Below are 18547 nucleotides of genomic sequence, written 5' to 3' on the forward strand. Positions count from 1 at the left end.
GTGGTGTCCTGTGGTGTCCGGTGGTGTCCGGTGGTGTCCTGTGGTGTCCCGTGGTGTCCAGTGGTGTCCTGTGGTGTCCTGTGGTGTCCTGTGGTGTCCTGTGGTGTCCGGTGGTGTCCTGTGGCGTCCAGTGGCGTCCAGTGGTGTCCTGTGGCGTCTGACCTGTTCTTGTAACATCTGGAGGCAGAAATATAAACTTTTGTTGATAATTGAGTTGAAGGTTGAAGAACATATTTCACTGCAGTTTTAGGAGGTTCTCTTCCGCACTTGGGCAACATTTGGTGTAGCACAGTGACTCCCAACGCTAGTGTGCTGTGAGAGACCATCAGGGGTAATGTGGAAAATTAAAGATTTTTGTGTCTGTCTTTCTTCAATTCCTGCAGGTACACCGTGTTCAGCTAAACAAGTCCACTTTCACACCGAGGGAGTAAATTAGGGCAAAAAGATTGTTATATTTGATGACACGTTTGGTGGTGGACCAATGTAAAATGTGCAGCGGCTCAAAATAGGTCTTTAATTATTGTTGTCCTCAAACTCACAACTTTTGGTTTGCTTTTTTTCTTCGCTCAGATTTATGGATCGTGCTGTGACAAACTTATCAACCACTTCCTGTTGTGTGTGACCTCTTTTGTGCTCCAGAGTTTTTGGTACTGACATCCACGGTCTGGACTGTGGGGACGAGGCCTCTGAGTGGCTGACCCGTTATCTAGGCGGTAATAAAACGTTTCGCTTGGTGCACCATGAGCCTGAGATGAAGGGCAGAAGACCGCCAGAGGGTCCGTTTCCAGATGACGAGGTAGCGGCCGTTACCTGACAGTTGTTGTGTCTTTGTCTTTTTCCCACACAGCTGTTTTCGAAGTGAAACCATATGATTGCGGCGTAATAATGAAGCTCTGGAATTCTATTACTCATGAAGTGTTTCTGTTTGTCCAGGTGGTGGCGTATTCGGACGTGGCCCCTGTGATGCTGTTGTCCGAGGCCTCTGTCCAGGACCTGAGCAGTAAGTTGGACAACGGCGTGAAGGTGAATCGTTTCCGTCCAAACATCGTGGTCAGTGATTGCGAGGCCTTCGCTGAGGTGAGAATTTTCTTCTTTCGGAAACCAAAGTGAAGAATCAGTTCTTTAAAAACTTTGTATTATTCCTGGTTCTTTGTCATCACAGTTGGAACTTCCTGTCTGGGGAACAAAGAAAAACAAATCAAATGTTGAAGAATTCTAAAAATACCTGTCTAGCCCATGTTCTCTTTCCCCCGTCTGAAAAAACATCTTTACATTTTTCTGACTAATCCATCGCCGTCTTCAGCCTGAGCTGCCGCTAAATTTATCCCCGACTCTAAATCCGACTGCTTTGCTTTTTTAGGATTCATGGAAAGAGCTCCAGATTGGCAGTGTGCGTCTGCAGCGTGTGATGTCATGTGGAAGGTAACGTGGAGAGAAGTGATTGATGGGTTGAACTTGGGATTTAAACTGCGTGGAATAAACGGTACTTTGTTGGTATTTGCAGGTGCATTTTCACAACAGTGGACCCTGAGACTGGGATAACCAGCAGGAAAGAACCTCTGCAGACACTGAAGAGGTAAAACTACAAGAACATTTTGATTAGTCTCATCCTTCAACCCTCAGTCCAAAGACCCTCCAAAGTTATGGAGAGATGGAGCAAAGACCCCCTCCAAAATAATGTACAGTATAACAGAGGCCACTGACTGTCAACTGATACTGATGACAATATCAGCATTGTCAACGACATGTAAATGCTGGGATGTCAGTGTGTATTTGAAGACATTGATTTGTAACGACATGTAAATGCTGGGATGTCAGTTGTGTATTTGAAGACATTGAAATTTGATGGAAAATTTGGTAAAGTTTTCTTTTTCTTTTGCCCAGTAAATCATTTTATGACCCCTCTGCAGGAGCTCCACGGACCACATTAAGGGTTGCATGCCTTTTGTTGGACATCATGTTTTTTAATTTGAAAAAAGTTGTAAAAAAAAAAAAAGAGTAATTGTTTGTTAAAGATTAATTGGAATAATTAAATGTTATCTATTTTAAAAAGTAAGGGTTTTCAACCTGTTATAACATTTAAGTCCGTCTGAAAATAATTAAAAGTTTTCAAGATAACTGTTAAGCAGTAATGCTCAGGTAAAAAAAAGAAAATTCTTCTCTGTTAAAAAAAAAATTCTTCTCTGCTAGGGCAGTGAAATTAGATGAAATCCTCAAATATTTCCATACGTGTGCGGGTTAGAACTGGACTCACACAGATGATGTCTCCTTCACAGCTACCGTCAGTGTGTTCCCTCTGAGAAACAGCTCTACAAGTCCGATCCACTCTTTGGTCAACTGCTCACGGTGGAGCGGACGGGGATCCTGCAGGTGGGAGACGTGGTTTACCACATCAGCCGTTGATAAAGACACGCTGTCGCCATCACTGGTGACGGTGACCGCGCTGTTAGGGCCTTAATTATCTCATGGAAGAAGTTATTAGCAGAGGTAGTTAAGGTGGACAGAGTAACTATCTGTCCACCTTAACTAACTCTGTTAATGCAGTTGACACTATAATCTAGGCACAAATTTCAAGACTCTGTTAATAAAGTATGTACATATATGTAACAGAAACTGTGTTTATACAATAGTGCAGGTTTTGTTACAGCTCAGCTCTCTACAGATGAAGGCGTTAGGGCGTTAGTCTGTCTGAGCAAACATGAATTAAACATTTTAATCACAGCCCGTTTACTCTACAGTGTATTACATTCTTTAATCCTAAACATCCTGGAATGTGGGGGGGGCATCTACAAGGAAAATACCATGAAAACTGCATTAATATAAATAAGAAGAAGAATTGAAACCCTCGGCTGATCCTGAGCTGACTTTTCAACCGCAGCACTCTGTTACTGTGAGTGTACATTTGTAAACAGAGCAGCGGTTTATCCTGTTTTGCTGGTGAGACATGTTTGTGCACCCTTTGTCATTTTTGTAATCGTTTATGTGGAATGTTTACGGTAAACGCTGCATTCGCCTGTAATACATCATTGGAGGACTAGAGGGCGACATTTATCCAACTCTTGTGGCGCACGTTGGCTTCAGACTTTTCTTTGACATTTTCACAGATTTCTATAGCGTTTATAGTATTCATTTTATTACTGAATGAAAAAAGATAATATTAAACCACGGACTCATTATAGAAATGTCAGACAGACGTTTCTAATAAAACTACTCTAGCAGGTTTTTTGTATCTTTAGAGTTGGAATAAGGTGGTTCCCAGAGTATGTGAGAATACTCTGATTACTTTTTGATAACTTCTTTAAATCATCCACTTGGGAGGAAATGTGGGGAGTTGTTTCATTATAGAACAAAGGAAATTAGGTATTAATGAAAGATCAGGGAAAGAAATGAAAGGCAAATTATACTATACTAATATTATACTAATATTTTATAAATTATAATGAGTAACAGAAAAAAATAGTTATTGAAAAATATCATTAAGGCAGTAATGTGTTTCCAGTAATGGTTTCTCAACGTTGTGTTCTAATGGTCTTCTTGATTAAAAAAGTCAATAAAATCATCAATCCCTAATAAATTCAGAATCATACATTTTACTGAGGTCTTTCTTCATTATTAGATAAAGAGATCATAAAAAATAAACCCGGTTTTCAACTATAACCACAGCCTAACTGTGTCCTTTGACTATCTGAGCAATTACAATTAACCAGTCCGTGTGGTCGGGTTTATGACTTTTCAAATAAAGAACAAAGAATTAGCGTTAGAGTATTTTTCTTCTACCTTCATTATTTACCTGAGAAACATAACACACACTGTGTTGGTCTTTGTGAAGTAAAGTACACACAGACGACCTGATTGGCTCAGGCCAACATGGTCAAACTTCATGTTCACCGTGGAGCAGATACTTGTACGTTTACTTATTTGTGAAGTATTCAAGAAAACTCATAAATACTGCTTTTTAAAGACAGGAAGTGGTTGTTTGTGTGTGTGTGTGTGTGTTTGGTTTCAGAAGTCAGTGCAGCCTCTTGTTAGTCTAACAGTGGTGTGGTTTTATCTTCTTCAAAGAGTTTACCCTGCGGGAAAAAACCCTCAGGCAGTGACAGAGAGACAACGTTAGACATTGTCCAGCAGGACACCGTCCAACGTCCACCTCACTGCAGAACCCTCAGAGTTCTGTCCACGTTTGTGTGCACGTGGGACAGGAAGGACAGTGTGAAGAATGTCCACTATGGCAGAGTCAAACACCTGGGACGTTGTGAAGAATGTCCACTATGGCAGAGTCTGTGACTCAGTAACAAAGTCAAACACCTGGGACGTTTGGGACATTTGGAAAAAGCTTCATCTCAAAGTCAGACAACATACTGGATTTCTACTAAGACCTGCACATTTGTGTCACATGTGCTGCGTCTGTCAGTAACTCATTAACCCAACCCCCCGTCTGTACTGGTGTGACTGGTTTCCTGTCCTGGTGGTACGGTGGAGATGAGAGACTTGAAGTCAACTCAGACTCAGAGTCCAAAACTCTGAACTATCACTTTAACTTCTAATGTATAATCATGAAGTTTTGTAATTAGTCGGGATGCTGTGGTTGAAGGCCCTGAGTGGACTCACTGTGATGTCAGAGTAAATGAGGCCTTTGAGCTCTGCATTACAACAGGATGTCTGAACATGAACCCAGAGACGTTTATTTCATGGAGCTTCAGTCAAGGAAATGTGGGACAGCGCTCTAAGATGAACACCAAGAAGCTGAGGAGGAACAAGTTCACACAAGAACGCAGTCCTGAGAGTGGACAACACTGTGGTCCAGAGGTCCTCCAGCTGGTGTCCAGCTGGTGTCCAACTGATGTCCAACTGGTGTTCCACTGGTGGCTTCAATAGGTGGAACATGATTCCCAGTTGTGTTGGTTGGTGCAAATATATATACATATGCTAAGGTCCAGGTGTGTAGTGTAGCATAGTAAAGTGTAAAATATAGTGTAGTATAGTATGGTGGCTTGGTGGTTATAAAAGCGGACTTGGGTCTGGAAGGTTTCAGGTTCAAGTCCGACAGCTGCCAAGTTACCACTGAGCATGGCATCGTCCCCGGGCTCCTGAGCTGAGCTCACTTTGGTGAGGGGTAAAATGCAGAGGTCACGGGTATTTGGTGTATAGTATAGTATAGTATTGCACAGGACATGTATCATACTGTATGACACAGACTAGAATATTATAGTACAGTACAGTACAGTGCAGTGCAGTACAGTACAGTACAGTATAGTACAGTACAGTACAGTACAGTGGAGTTAATGCTGATCTCATGGCTTCAGTTCTGACGCAGATTGTTGACGTCTTTTCAGTGTTACAGCTGGTTCATCCCCCCCCTCCCCGACCCTCCGCTCATACCCATCACCGTAATACCATCATCACAGCAGCAGCAGTCTGACATGTTATCACACCTGTGTCGGCAGCAGGACGTCGTCGTCTCTGCCCTCAGCTAACCTGACTGTTCTGACCGTCGTTGATTTTTATCGTAGCAGTTCTTTCTCTGTCGTGACTCTGTCTGGAAAATGCCTCCGCAATTTAGTTTTACATGTAGCGCCCTCGTCCCTGACAATAAACATTCTTTTCATAATTTCTATTATGAAAATGAGACATTCAGTTTCAGGACTGAGCTGATCATCATCATCATCATCATCATCATCATCATCATCATCATCATCATCAGAGAACTAACTTTATATTGAGGGATGTACGCCCCCTCATGGTGTTGGGCTGCACACGGCTGCCAGGAACAGCTTTACATTTACGGCAGTCTTTGGTGGACACACGGTCTACCACAGCGGTCTGGGAGGTTTTTAATTACAGAGCAACACTGACACACACACACATGGATGCGACACGTTCTGGTGTGTATTTTTACCACCGTCATGTTTAGCTCTGATTTTGTGAGCGTGTGTATTTACTCCTTACTTCTATTTCCAACCGGTTTACGTTTCTAAAAGTGACAGAGACGCTCATTTACTCTTTTTATGGACGTCAAAAATAAAGATGTCGAGGAAACGGTGTCATTACATGCATATTTGCATAATTAGTCCAGTCCTCAGTCCTGTCCTTAAAGGAACAGTTCAACACTTTAAAGACAAACTTCGTTGGACACCACAGTTGTCTCTTTGTTCTTTAGAGGGAGAACCACGACCTAGTACAGTATCTGATAGTCAACAATGCTATACTCAGCTGTATCAGAGTAAACAGAGGCTCAGAACGACCAATACAGAAGCTGCTGTTTAACTAAACACCATGTGAGGCTTGTCACTTCAAACAGAGTCAGACCAACTACATAATGGAGTCTAGTTTCATACAGCACAGCACAGTATAGTACTGTCTATAGAATAGTGTAGTGGACCGGGGTCAAACATGGTGCATTCAGGGGTAAGTACTGATCACGTCAGGAACCCATTCCCCCTCAGAGCCTTTTGGTAAAACCTGCAGATTCTCTTCATTTCCAAAGTCACACAAAGAGAAAGTTCACTTGGTGCTGCAAGTGCAAACATCCACGCAGCAGCCAATTAATCACAGTCTGTGAAGCATATATCACACCTTGGTTTGCAAACCAAAGGTATAAAGACATGAATTTCAGGGATTTATGGCTGATTAACAGACTTGACTCAAAAGATTTAGTATCTGTTTTGTGTATATCAGCTTTCGTGGCGGTTCGATGAAAACAAGCTAAAGCTTGTTAGCGGTGACATATGGAGGTGATGCTGAGTGCATTCTGTTTTTAGCTGTTGGCTGTGGGTTCATATTTATTTGACACTGGTATTAATCATCATATTCTCTACATATACAGTACAGCTCAACAACATCAACATGAGGTGAGGAAAAGGAACAAATAACGACTGACCTAAAGTGCTTTTTCATCGTGTCCTTGTTGTGTTCTGTGGTTTTTCCACATTCAGATTCGTTTGACTGGTCAAAGTGGGACCTGCAGCTGCGGACACTTTGACACTGATGCTGTTTTTGTCCAGTCTGGCCCGTCTCTGTGTCCTCCTCAGGTGGACGGTGTTGGATCCTTCGGTCCAGTCTGTTTGGTCTCTGTGTTTATTCTGTCTCGGCCGCCGGTCGGCCGTATCGTTTTTGTCCGTGTCCTGGATGTCTGCCTCGTCATGGTCTTCTTCTTTTCCTTCTTCGTTTGTTCTCCGACCTTCTTCTTCTTCTTCAGGACTTTGTTCTTCTTCTTCCATGGTTTCAGCACATCTTTCTGCCTGTGTCGGGCGTCTGTGGTTTTCAGCCTGAGTGGGTCAGTGCTGGCCTGGGTCACACGGGCCGCTGCCGCTGTTGTTGTGGAAGGTTCGACTCTGCGGTTTGACACCGGGGCTCTGGTGGTGAGTCTGACCAGTCTGGGTGGTGGTCTGGTGGGCTTTTCATTGGTGTCCAACACATGTGATGAAACAACAAATGTCATCAGTACCAGTTAAACAGCAGAGAGATCTCAGTGCTGATGTTAGGACACATTCTTCAGTTTTTGTTTCCAATTTGGATTCATTTCTGATGTGGATGATCATGTCCAGGCTTTCTGGATGTCCCTCTGAGACAACATCTCTGGTAGGACATGTTTGGTCAAAATGTCTTTTGGACATCGGTACCTTGCAAACAGTAAAACAGTTCTAGTTCATGGTTAAAGTGTACTCCTCAAAAGTCCTAGCTCTGGAGCAGGGAACTGTTTAGTCTTCTAGTCCTGATGTCTCTCATGCCTGTCTCACACATCTGCCCTACATGCAGAAGGTCCAGGGTTCGAGCCCTAGAGGAAACACATACTTAATAGCGCCTCCCTTGTGGCCGCCTGTGAGTTGACATGGTGACATCTGCTGCGATGTCAATAATGAAATAGTCATTTCATTTTTGGTAAGCCACTTTTTTAAAACTAAAACTTCAGGACGACCTTTAACCCCTTCACAGGTGAAGCAGGATTATAAATTTTCTTTTATTCTGAAACTGTCTTTTTTTAAAAATTGACAGCAGGTCTTAGCAGGTGTAGAGGTGTTTGCTAGATTCTTTTATTCTGAAACTGTCTTTTTTTTAAAAGAACTCCAAGGACTTTTATTTTGACAGCAGGTCTTAGCAGGTGTAGTGGTGTTTGCTAGAAAAATAGTTTTTTTTTAAAAAAATCCTTTGCCCTTTTAAATAAATAAATATATAAAATTCAAATAATATGTCATGTTTGTTTCTCTGTGGAACCACCTGTCTGTGGTTCTAGGTGGTAGAGAACTCCAACTGTAAATGATATCATATATCTGAAATGTTCTTCGGTGTTGTTCGCGCAGATCGTAAATATTTCAAGTACGAGCTGAAGACAGTGAAGTGAGGATGAACTTCTGAAGGCAGACACTTACGTTCTCTGGGTACGAACGGGATCTTTTTCCCCTTCACTTTGACTGGCAGTGACTTCTGTTTGCACTTTCCTGGAGGAGCTCTCCTGCAGAAGGAGACGTAGATGTGAGACCTCCCCCCACTCAGCCCCCACACTCTGTGCGGAACATGCCTCCCAAAATAAGATTTCTCATCTCCAATTATTATAATTGTAGTCATTACTCATCAGATGGAGTCATGAAGCAGTTTCTGCTGTTGCTTTTCCTCATAGTGATGTTTTTATTGGACCAAATGTGTGGTTTGTTGTTGTGGTTTTTTTACTTTGGCAGCTGCCGCTGAAGTTTTCAAGCTCTTTTTTTTTTTTTCTCAGACAGATCTCGTTCTCCTACACAGTGATCCTACACAAATAGAAACTGGACAATCAACACTTCAAACTGTATATAATCTATCCTGGTGGGAAGTACAAACCTGCAGTTGTTTTGCTGAGACCAACGTGGTGTAGTTTTGAGAATGGAGCCTCAGTTTGAACCACCTCAACATGATGCTCCTTTGTTCAGATCACAGGAACCAACCTTTAACCTTTGAACTGAACCGCCGGTTCACTGGTGATGGTATAAGACTGTGAACCTGCTTTGAACTGATCTTTACCTATAGATTAACCATCAACATTCATTCAACCAATCCCAGCAGTCGTCAGGTCACCCGTCAATCACAGAGCAACATTCAGGGAAAAACAACCATTCACACTCACATTCACACTACGGCCAGTTCAGAGTGAAACTGCCTTTCCCATGTATAGCCTTATTCTTTGTTCAGTTGTGTTTATCTTTTTTATTAGATCCAATTATATTTATTGGTTTCGTGTATGAACTTGTACAAAAAATACGGTTGAAAAAGTCTAAACATGAATCATCAGGGGTTCAGGAACGGATTCATCCTTTTTACATTGACTCCTATGGAGAAGGTTGTTTCAGTTTTCGAACTTTTCAGTTCATGTACGGCCTTCAGGAAGGAATTAAGTTTGAAAATTGAGGTTCGACTGTACTTTTCACTTGCATTATTTACTTAAATGGTTTGGATTGAATTTTTGTTTTCAGTTTTGCACGAATCATGGGGTTTTAAATAAGGTTCAGAGGAGGAGTCCACTGGATCAGACCAGTAATGTTATCAGTTAATGGCAGTTAGCATCCTGCTAAGTTAAAAGATGACCAACGACTGAGGAATTAACCACCACCGTCAACATTTGAAATCAAAAGTTCAGAGGCAGTGAGCGGCCAAACTAGCTGTCGTTGACTCCACTTTCCTCTAAATAGGATCACAATTAACAGCATGTTCTACTGGAGTAGATCAGTGTTTTTTTTAACCCGTGTACTGCAGTAACATGTTGGTATTTCTATCATGCTAATCTCCGTAAACCGTCTCCGTGCTAAATGATGAACTGACGTGCAGACTTTACCTGGAAGGATCCCTGAACTTGAAAACAGTTCCGTAGGGAGAGGAGGAGCTGGGATACGCTGTGGCCATGAAGTAGAGTTCTCCTGCAACAGTGGAGAAAAGAAGAAAAAAAAGTCTGGTCAGTGACGTTACAGCTGACGACGTCCAAACATCTGCAGCCTGTCAGAGACTCCAGGATGTGTCACCTGCTTCATCTTCAGCAAAGGAGATGATGAACTTGTGGTGATGATTGATGAGTCCAGGAAAAGAGCAGGTTTTGGTGTCTCCCATACAAACACTCCTCTCTCTCCAGCCTCCTGTGGTTTTGTCTTCTTCTAAGGCCATTATTCGACTGCAACATTTGACAGGAAGGATTATATTATATTATATTATATTATATTACATTATATTATATTATATTATATTATATTATATTATATTATATTTACTACTTTAATCATCCATCCATCTCTCTGTACTTATGGCTCACTCCAAGTTTCTTTTGACTGACTTAACTTTTAGCATTGTTTTGCTAGCTTTTAGTCTTTTTGGGTAAATAATCTAAATAATCTGAATATGTATAGTTTGTACTTGTATTTTTTCAACACAAACCTTTCTTTTTTTTTAACACAAATCTTATCTAGATGTAAGCAATTGCTCCACCTTAGCTAACATTTAACAGCTTTTATGCTTGGCTTTTTTTTGGCCATTATTGGCTATCTTTTATACTTTTCAGCCAATGTTGAGCTGTGCTGTTAGGTTATCTTTTAGCCATAGTCCTGGACAGACGAGAACATGCTGTTTTGGCTCTGTGTTTGGCTACTTTTTAATCTGATGTAATCTGCTCTTACCCACTCATAAAGTCACCAAAGATGTACAGTCCGTTCAGATTGGGTGATTCACAGCCTCTGTACACATATCCCCCCGTCACAGACTTCCCAACATGATGGCTGTACGCAAATATAGGCAGGCCGTCATCTGTCAGGGCAGAAAAAAAAAACATAGTCAAATCTGAAGGATTCAAAAATGTCCAAAAAGGCAGACTGAGGGAGAATGAACAGGTGGTGTTGGAGCGATGAAGATACTCACTCAGAGAGGCGTTGTGGCAGAGTTTCAGGTCGTAGCACTCAAACCCCTCTTTAGCTCTCCATCCGTAGTTCCCTCCTTTCACTATGATGTCGATCTCCTCGTAGCGATTCTGACCCACGTCTCCACAGAAGATCCTGCCTCGACCGGAGAGACTCACAGGATCTCCACGGTCCACGGAGCATCGCCACATGTTCCTGACTCCGTACGCGTACACCTCAGGTCGGGCGCCAGAGTCGCCGATGAAAGGGTTGTCAGGTGGGATCCTGTAGGGCCTCCCACTGGGCTCGGTACCGTCCACGTCCAGTCTGAGAACTTTCCCCAGCAGAGCACTCCTGGAAAAGAAGGTTCAGCTGAAATGGTGTCTTTACTTTGGTCAGTTTTATGGTTACATTTTAGCTCTCTGATCAATTCAAATTTTAGTTTTCTGAACAAATATTTAGTTTTAGCCTGATTTCTGTTATACGTAATCTAGCTTTTAGGTAGGATTTGGCAGTTTTTCTGTTTTGTTTTTTTTTGTTTTTTTTCTGTATCAAACAGGTAAAAAGCTATAAATTAGCTGATCAGTTACCAATTAGCTATTGTCTTAGCAACAGGAACATTTTAAAGAACCTTAACAGTTGTTTTCACATTTGGTCATCACCTTAATATCTTTCTTCTTGCTACTCCTACTATATTTTCTAACTAACTAACTCGTACTGTAGCTATTAATGAGTTAATTTTGGTTTTCTTCTTGGCTTAAACTAGCTCCTCACTGATCAAAGTTGCAGTGTACATGTCATAATATTTTGAGCGTAGTGTACCAATCTGCCCCCAGAGGTTTGCTAAACCACATACTTGTTTTGGGCATTTCCATATTTCCCAAATGGATCTCCAGCTTTTCCACCGTCTCCAGTGAAGATGTACAAATATCCGTCCAGTCCAAACAGCAGCTGTCCTCCGTTGTGGTTGGCAGCAGGCTCCTCGATCTCTAACACCACCCTGAGAGTGAGAAAAAGACAGGGACACAGGTCAAAGGTCATGCATCCCTTCTTGGTTTATTGATTTATTTTACAGACGTTTCAGATACCAGAGCCTGACTGGAGATCAAGGCGTCAAACACCGACTGTTTTTCCTGTCAATCCCAACTCTGGATGTTTGTATAAATGCACATAATTACATTTTGGCAGAATTAAATCTTCACTCTTTTCTTTCAGCAGCTACCTGGAGCTTACCATCAACACACAGAGCACAGAGTTAGCGCGGGCTCACAACCAAAGGTGTCAGCAGATAAATGGTGTCAAACGTTTTGGCCTGAGGCCCCCAGAGTGGCTGCGATCCAGGGATTTGTAGCAGGGTAATTAGCAGGGTAAGATTTTTTTAAGAGAGCCATCATCAGGTTACTGCAGTACTTTACAGTGAAACATGATGTATTGTATAAATCACTGTGGCTCCTATTCAACTATGTTGTTCTTAGTGGTTACTAAGGCAAGATGTTCAGGTGCTTTAACTAATGAAATACTTTAGTTTTAGTGGTAAATATTATATATTTTATGCGTGTTATCTATATATATATTTGTTAAAATTTACTTTGTTTATCATCAGACACTTTTGGCTACTTAAAAACGTAGATTTATTTCTTACTCTTGTCTATTTTTGCTATTTTAGCTAATTATTAGCTAGCTTATTTTTGGCTAACTTATGGCTAAAATCTAGCCATTATTGTTATGGTCTTGTAAAAGTTTTCTCAAACCTTCATCTTATCTAAAGGTCTTGGCTGAGAATGTAGCTAATATGGAGCTAATTATAGACAAGACGCGGAGACTAAATTAGCAATAGGTTCTGAAGATAAACCAACTCAAACTTAACACATGAGTTCAGAAACATAGCAGATATAATAGTAAACCCTGACAGTGAACAGCACTGACTGGACGTCCTGACCTCTCAGAGTGTGGGTCAGCCACGTTCATGTCGTGAGCAGACACCTTCATCTCACTGATCCTGACTTTCTCCAGCTTGTTGTTGACCTGGATGGAGTAGTAGATGAAGAAGAGGCCGTTGTCTCTGTATTTGGGGTGAAAGGCCATTCCCAGGAACCCTCTCTCATCGCCCAGCCAGGGTGTGGTCATCACCTCCCCGCTGAGGTCCAGGAACGGCCGCTCCAGTCGGCTGCCGTCCGGCAGGTAGACCCACACGAAGCCCACCTGCTCGGCGATGAACATGCGGTGGGTGTGGTCTCCACTGTGCAGCATCAACACTGGGTTCCTCAGGCTGTTGGCCACCTCTGTCAGGCACAGCTGCAGGCACCCTTTGGGGTCCTCCACCACCTGGCCCAGGTTGCTGTTGAGGTCGGTGGTCTTCAGAACATTGGGGTAGCAGTAGTCCTGGTCGGAGAGGTCCACCATGCTGCAGAAGGTGGACATGTCCCTCACAGAGGTGTCCAGCAGCCGCCGGTTGTGGGTCAGGTACTTCAACACATGAGCACACTGGCCGTGGAACTCCGAACAGTAGCCGAAGCAGAGGCCAGGAAGTTCTCGTACGGGTGTGTATGGGTCTTCAGCGTCGTACAGGTGGGCTGCATATGGAGAACATTCCTGGACGAGACACAACGGACACTGGAGCTTAGCTTCTACACATGTCGCCTCTTCTCGATCAGTGGCAGCTTAGCTTCTACACATGTCGCCTCTTCACGATCAGTGGGGCAGTAGTTTGGGTTATACCAGACATGGGCAAACTACGGCCCGGGGGCCAGATGCGGCCCATTTGGCCTTTTAATCCGGCCCACCAAACTTGTCCAAATTATGATATTAATTTATATTAGCGTTATACTTCTGCCTTTTCCCTGCAATGCCTGCATTTCCCCAATAGATGGCGTAGAAAAGGCTAAAAGTATTTTATCATTTTATCCTTTTACGCATGATATTTATTACATGTCATTTATCTTCTACGCTCCATCGATCTCCTCCTGACCCGGCCCTCCTGTCAAATTTTAGGACCCATTGTGGTCCGCGAGCCACACAGTTTGACCACGCCTGGGTTATACAGCAGTATAACTTCTTTGAAATAAAAGAATTGATGTAATTTAAAACATTCTACATTTGATTGGGAACCTCGTTTAATTCGTTTAATTTACCGTTTAAATTAACCGTTTCATTTGTTAATAGTCATCTGTTTATGTAATGATAGGATTTACACTGTTACATTTTTTAATTTGTACTTTAAAAGAAATTACGTATTTGTTGCATCAAGGTACTTGGGAAATACCGCAAACTGATTTACTGACTCTGTAAAGTTGTTGTTTATTATTATTATTATTATTTACCACAGTGATAATTATCCAAAGTGTGCGGGCCACTCCAGTACCTGACACATGACTTCCTTCAACATGTCAGCACACAGCTCCTGACCCGCCGCCTCCAGCTCCTCGATGATGTCCCAGTATCTCTCCGCGATCGCGTTGTCTGTCTTCTGGTCGCAGCATCCGAACTCCTCGTACTGCCGGCAGAACTCCAGGTGCCAGGGCGGTTTGAAGGGCGGCTCGAAGTCCAGACACTGAGGGTGAGCTGATGCTCTGTGGACCAGCGTGAACAGCATCAGTGGCCAGATGAGCCGGACCAGCTCTGGGCGCCTCGGGGTCTTCCTGGCTGATCTGGGTCCTGGTCCCGCGCCTGGATGGAGTGCAGCATCCAGTGGTGCGCCTATCATTTTTGCCGTCTGCCGCCGAAAGAACCTGACTGGCTGCTCCCCTTTATGTACGAGTCAGATCTGCAGCGAGGCTGCACGCGTGCACGTGGATGCATGCACAACGCGTGCGCAAACGCATGGACGTGGACATGCCTGTCTTTAACTCTCTTTAAATCTCTGCACTAGACGCAAAGCTCTGCTGCTGCTGTTGTTGTTGTTTGTTGTTGTTGTTGTGACCATATACCTTCCCTATATCCCCATACATTACTAATACAGTTTATGCCTAATCTCAATCCTAACTTTAATCTGACACTAAGTCTACTCCTAACGCCAAACCAAAAATCTTGAACCTCAAAATATCTTCTCACCCAGTGGGGACCCACAAACTGTCCCCACAAACTGTCCCCACAAGGACACTGTCCCCATGACAAATGCTTTTTTTTTTAAAAAAAGTCCACACAAATATAGAAATACCAGACTCTGAGTCAGGACTTCATCTGCAGAACCAGGCCTTTTCTTTGGACCAGGTTTTTCATCAGGACCTAAACTTGACTCAAACTTTTTTTTTTTTTCGTGACTGGACAGAAAAAAATCTGGTAAAAATATTTGGAGACCACGGCTGTGTCCAATGTACAGTTCTTCTCTGAGAAGGTCACTCCTCTTCACAAGAACCTGTCCTACAGATACCACATACATGTACACACACACACACACACACACACATAGACACGAGGCTGTGTGTTGTGTTGTGTTGTGTTCGGCAAACACCCAGTGGAAAACACAACACAACAGAAACTGTAATTTAGTCTCCCATTTACGTGAAAGCTCCTGCGGGCTCGTGTCGACTGCAGCTCAGTGTCTCCAGTGAACAGCAGAGGCGTCGTGCTGCACCTGCCCCTGCCCCGACATGTCGCCCCTTTTATATGATTATAGCCTACAGAGAGTGGATGTCATCACCTTATAGCATCGCCAAAAAGCACAGAGCAGCTACTATAGCTCAGAGCCGACGGCTCACCCACTCCACCACTACTTTTATGATGTATTTTTAATGGTCTCATCAGAACATCTGCACTGATAAATGTTACTCCGTATATAGAGTAACATTTATAACGCTCTCATCAGTGATGGTATAGAGACCACAACTCATTATTAGTAAACAAGGCAACAAACCCACAGGTGAAATACACTACAACTAGTGCCGCGCAGAGATGTGATTTTTATTTACAATTAATTTCAGGAACTTCTGCCATGAATCAAGGCCCAAATTCAAGACATTTACAAGTAGTGTGTCCATATATGGTACTAGTATGATTATTTTAGAACTACTGCTATATGGACAAAAGTAAAATAACATTTGGTTTGCAAATATATCTATACATATATATATAGAGAGAGAGAAAGAGAGTAGTTATAGTAATAAGAAATGTCATTATTATTATTATTATTATTATTATTAGTAGTAGTAGTAGTAGTAGTAGTAGTAGTAGTAGTAGTATTGGTATTATTATACTGCATAAGTGTGCCATAAAATCGTATTTGTCATTCTTTAGTTAAAGAATAGTTAAAGAAGAGATAACTTAATAATAACATGGTAAATAACACACTGTAAACAGACAGAAGGATGGGTTAGAGTTGATATGAGGAGCAGCCATCTTGGGTTTTTTTTTAGCTGAGGGTCCTGGGGTCTCCTGATTTTTGATACTAAGGATTTATTGGTTTTTATCTTGTTTCTTCAGCTGGAGGTTACAGAAATGACCTCACGTCTTTGCTCGTTCCAAGGAGTTAAACGAAACAGCTGGAGAAAACAGAGAAATGGAAGGCCCTGAAGGCCTGTTTCTGTATCACAGGAACTACAGAACCAAGAACGAGGCACAGCATGTATAACTATGAGATGGTGAAAACCTGTTGGCAAACGCTGCACTATTCTAAATAGTCCTAAAGAATCATGAAGGAGAGCAGGTGTATCATTTATTAGAAGAGCCTTTTGTCTGAGCAGAGCAGCAGGACAGAGTCTGAACCAGACACTTCCACAGGAGCAGCAGCAAAATCCTCAGTATTCAGGAATTTGACTGTAGGGTGCTGGCAGACGTTAGAGGAAAAGTCCAGAGTGAGTTTTGTAGGAGATTTACATTTACATTTACATCTTATGCATTTAGCAGACGCTTTTATCCAAAGCGACCTACGGAAGAGGATTAACATGATCAAGTATGTGGTTCCTCTGGGAATCGAACCCTGGACTCTCTGCTCTCTGCTAACCACTACACTGTGGAACCACCAATCAAGGTCTGAAGGAAGCTCAAAGTAGTTTAGCTCCTCATCACTGCCAGAATCAGGACAGAAAATATTCAGATTTGGTGTCTTTGTGGTCATTACTGTGTCATAGTTTGTGTTCAAACCTCCACATTTATCGAGAGTTGACCCTCACTTTAGAAAGAGGGCAGTTTTTTATGGACACATTGGCAGAAAGCTCCAACTGAAGACCATATTTTTTGCGGGGACAGACAGTTAAATTCTTAGTCCCAAATACTGGTTATTGTGTGATTTGTTGTTGGTTTTGATGATACAAGACTGTGTGCTCTATTAAGAACTGATAATATAATATTGATGAAAAAATAGTTTTTAAAGTTATTTTTTTTAAGTTTTCCTTTCACTCTTGGCAGGACATTTTCAGATGTTAAATTGAACTTTAATAAAGTTCAGCTCAGCTGTGAAACCAGATCAAATTTCAAGACTGGGTGTAGTATGAAAGTAGAACGGATATGTGATGAACATTTAATGATCAATCATTGCTACAGGCTAACTTGGATCTGCCAAATATCAGAGTGTTCATGTCAAGAGTTAATAGTTGTTTAAGGCGGTTGACTAATAAAATCACATAATTTAAGCTTTGTTTAATTTTTAAGACTGGAGCAAAAAAAGAAATATGGAAAAACAGAAAAAGGAAGACATCGGTGTGCAAACAATATGTTCCTTATTATAGATGATTGAATTATTAACTGGTGTTTATGACAGTCCATGTCATAATAATCTACGATGCAACACGAACACAACATTTTCATTTGAAAAAAAAAGACAATAGAATCCATATCTATGGATAAAATCACCTCATCGCTTCCTTAATTTAGTAATTTAGGGATATCTCATATCTTTTCCAGTAGGTGGCAGCAGCAGTCCTGTGAACGTCTCAAACTGCGAGCGGAAGCGGAAACTCGTCATTTCTTTGATTCTGCATTTGTTTTGATGGAGGTAGAGTCGTCAAGCTGCCTGTGAGATAAACGGATTACTTCTGTGTAGGATTTTCACCGTTAAATCGTGTTGATAATTTCGTTCCATGAGCGTTATAACAATTGGAAATAATAAAAGTAATAATTTGCGAACCGAGAGTGAAATATTTTTAGGCACATGTGTTGTTCGGTTAACTTATTGTGACATCATTAAGAAAACGTAACATCAGTAATCCATGGCGTTCAGTTAACACACACTCCAGGTTATACTTGCCAGGTGGGTTCTCTGTTTCAGTCAAACGCTTAAAACCTATCACCTGAATTTTTGTTCAATTTTAATTTTTTAAACCTAGATGTTCAACCTTTTTGATAAATATACAGGTGTCCTCATCGCAACCAATTTACAGAATGCTGTTTATCATGGTCTTATACGTAAAAACAACAATGGACCATATCCAGTCTAGTTAGCTATTTCTATCCTTGTCAACATTAAAGGAATCGGATGAGTGCCTTCACGGACACTTATTTTGAAGTCGTCGCGGATTTCCGGTACTATTTCAGCAAAGCTCGCTCGTCTTGACGCGCGGCGTTCAGGCGCTGCCAGGTCTTGTATCAAAATAAAATTAGTCTCATGTAAACCCTAAACCTGTGCAGTTAAAAACCTACCGCCATGACGCCTTAAAGCACCACAGCAAAGAAAACGGGTTCATGCTGGCCGGGTGAGCGGAGTAAGAGCACTTTTCGGTCGGCTTGCCGACACGCTGCTCCCTGAAAGCCAGACGGTGCGGTCGCCGCAG

The 18547-nt window shown here is 42.1% G+C and overlaps 3 protein-coding genes across 3 annotated transcripts in view; 2 read left to right on the top strand and 1 right to left on the bottom strand.

Annotated features, from left to right (window-relative positions):
• marc1 (mitochondrial amidoxime reducing component 1) overlaps positions 1-3593 on the top strand; it is a 5533-nt gene extending 1940 nt beyond the window's left edge. The window contains exons 3-7 of the mRNA XM_008313844.3: positions 640-796; positions 934-1077; positions 1361-1422; positions 1505-1576; positions 2277-3593. Coding sequence (XP_008312066.1) covers positions 640-796; positions 934-1077; positions 1361-1422; positions 1505-1576; positions 2277-2403 — 562 coding nt within the window. The 3' untranslated portion in view covers positions 2404-3593. The remainder of the gene's footprint in view (positions 1-639; positions 797-933; positions 1078-1360; positions 1423-1504; positions 1577-2276) is intronic.
• A 3055-nt stretch (positions 3594-6648) lies between these two features.
• Positions 6649-14815, bottom strand: hhipl2 (HHIP-like 2). Its single transcript, XM_025056450.1, has 9 exons — positions 14206-14815; positions 12784-13436; positions 11701-11844; positions 10867-11198; positions 10629-10755; positions 9984-10129; positions 9800-9881; positions 8364-8449; positions 6649-7416 (listed from the first exon to the last, which is right to left on the bottom strand). The coding sequence occupies exons 1-9, from the start codon at positions 14545-14547 to the stop codon at positions 7025-7027; spliced, it is 2304 nt and encodes a 767-aa protein (XP_024912218.1). The 5' UTR covers positions 14548-14815; the 3' UTR covers positions 6649-7024.
• Positions 14816-18458: 3643 nt separating this feature from the next.
• The window catches only part of wdr32 (WD repeat domain 32), a 6088-nt gene continuing 5999 nt past the window's right edge, over positions 18459-18547 (top strand). The window contains exon 1 of the mRNA XM_008314196.1: positions 18459-18469. Within this exon, the coding sequence (XP_008312418.1) occupies positions 18459-18469 (11 nt within the window). The remainder of the gene's footprint in view (positions 18470-18547) is intronic.

This window comes from Cynoglossus semilaevis, chromosome 1 (genome assembly GCF_000523025.1).
Source record: "Cynoglossus semilaevis isolate Cse_v1.0 chromosome 1, Cse_v1.0, whole genome shotgun sequence".
Lineage (NCBI taxonomy): Eukaryota > Metazoa > Chordata > Actinopteri > Pleuronectiformes > Cynoglossidae > Cynoglossus > Cynoglossus semilaevis.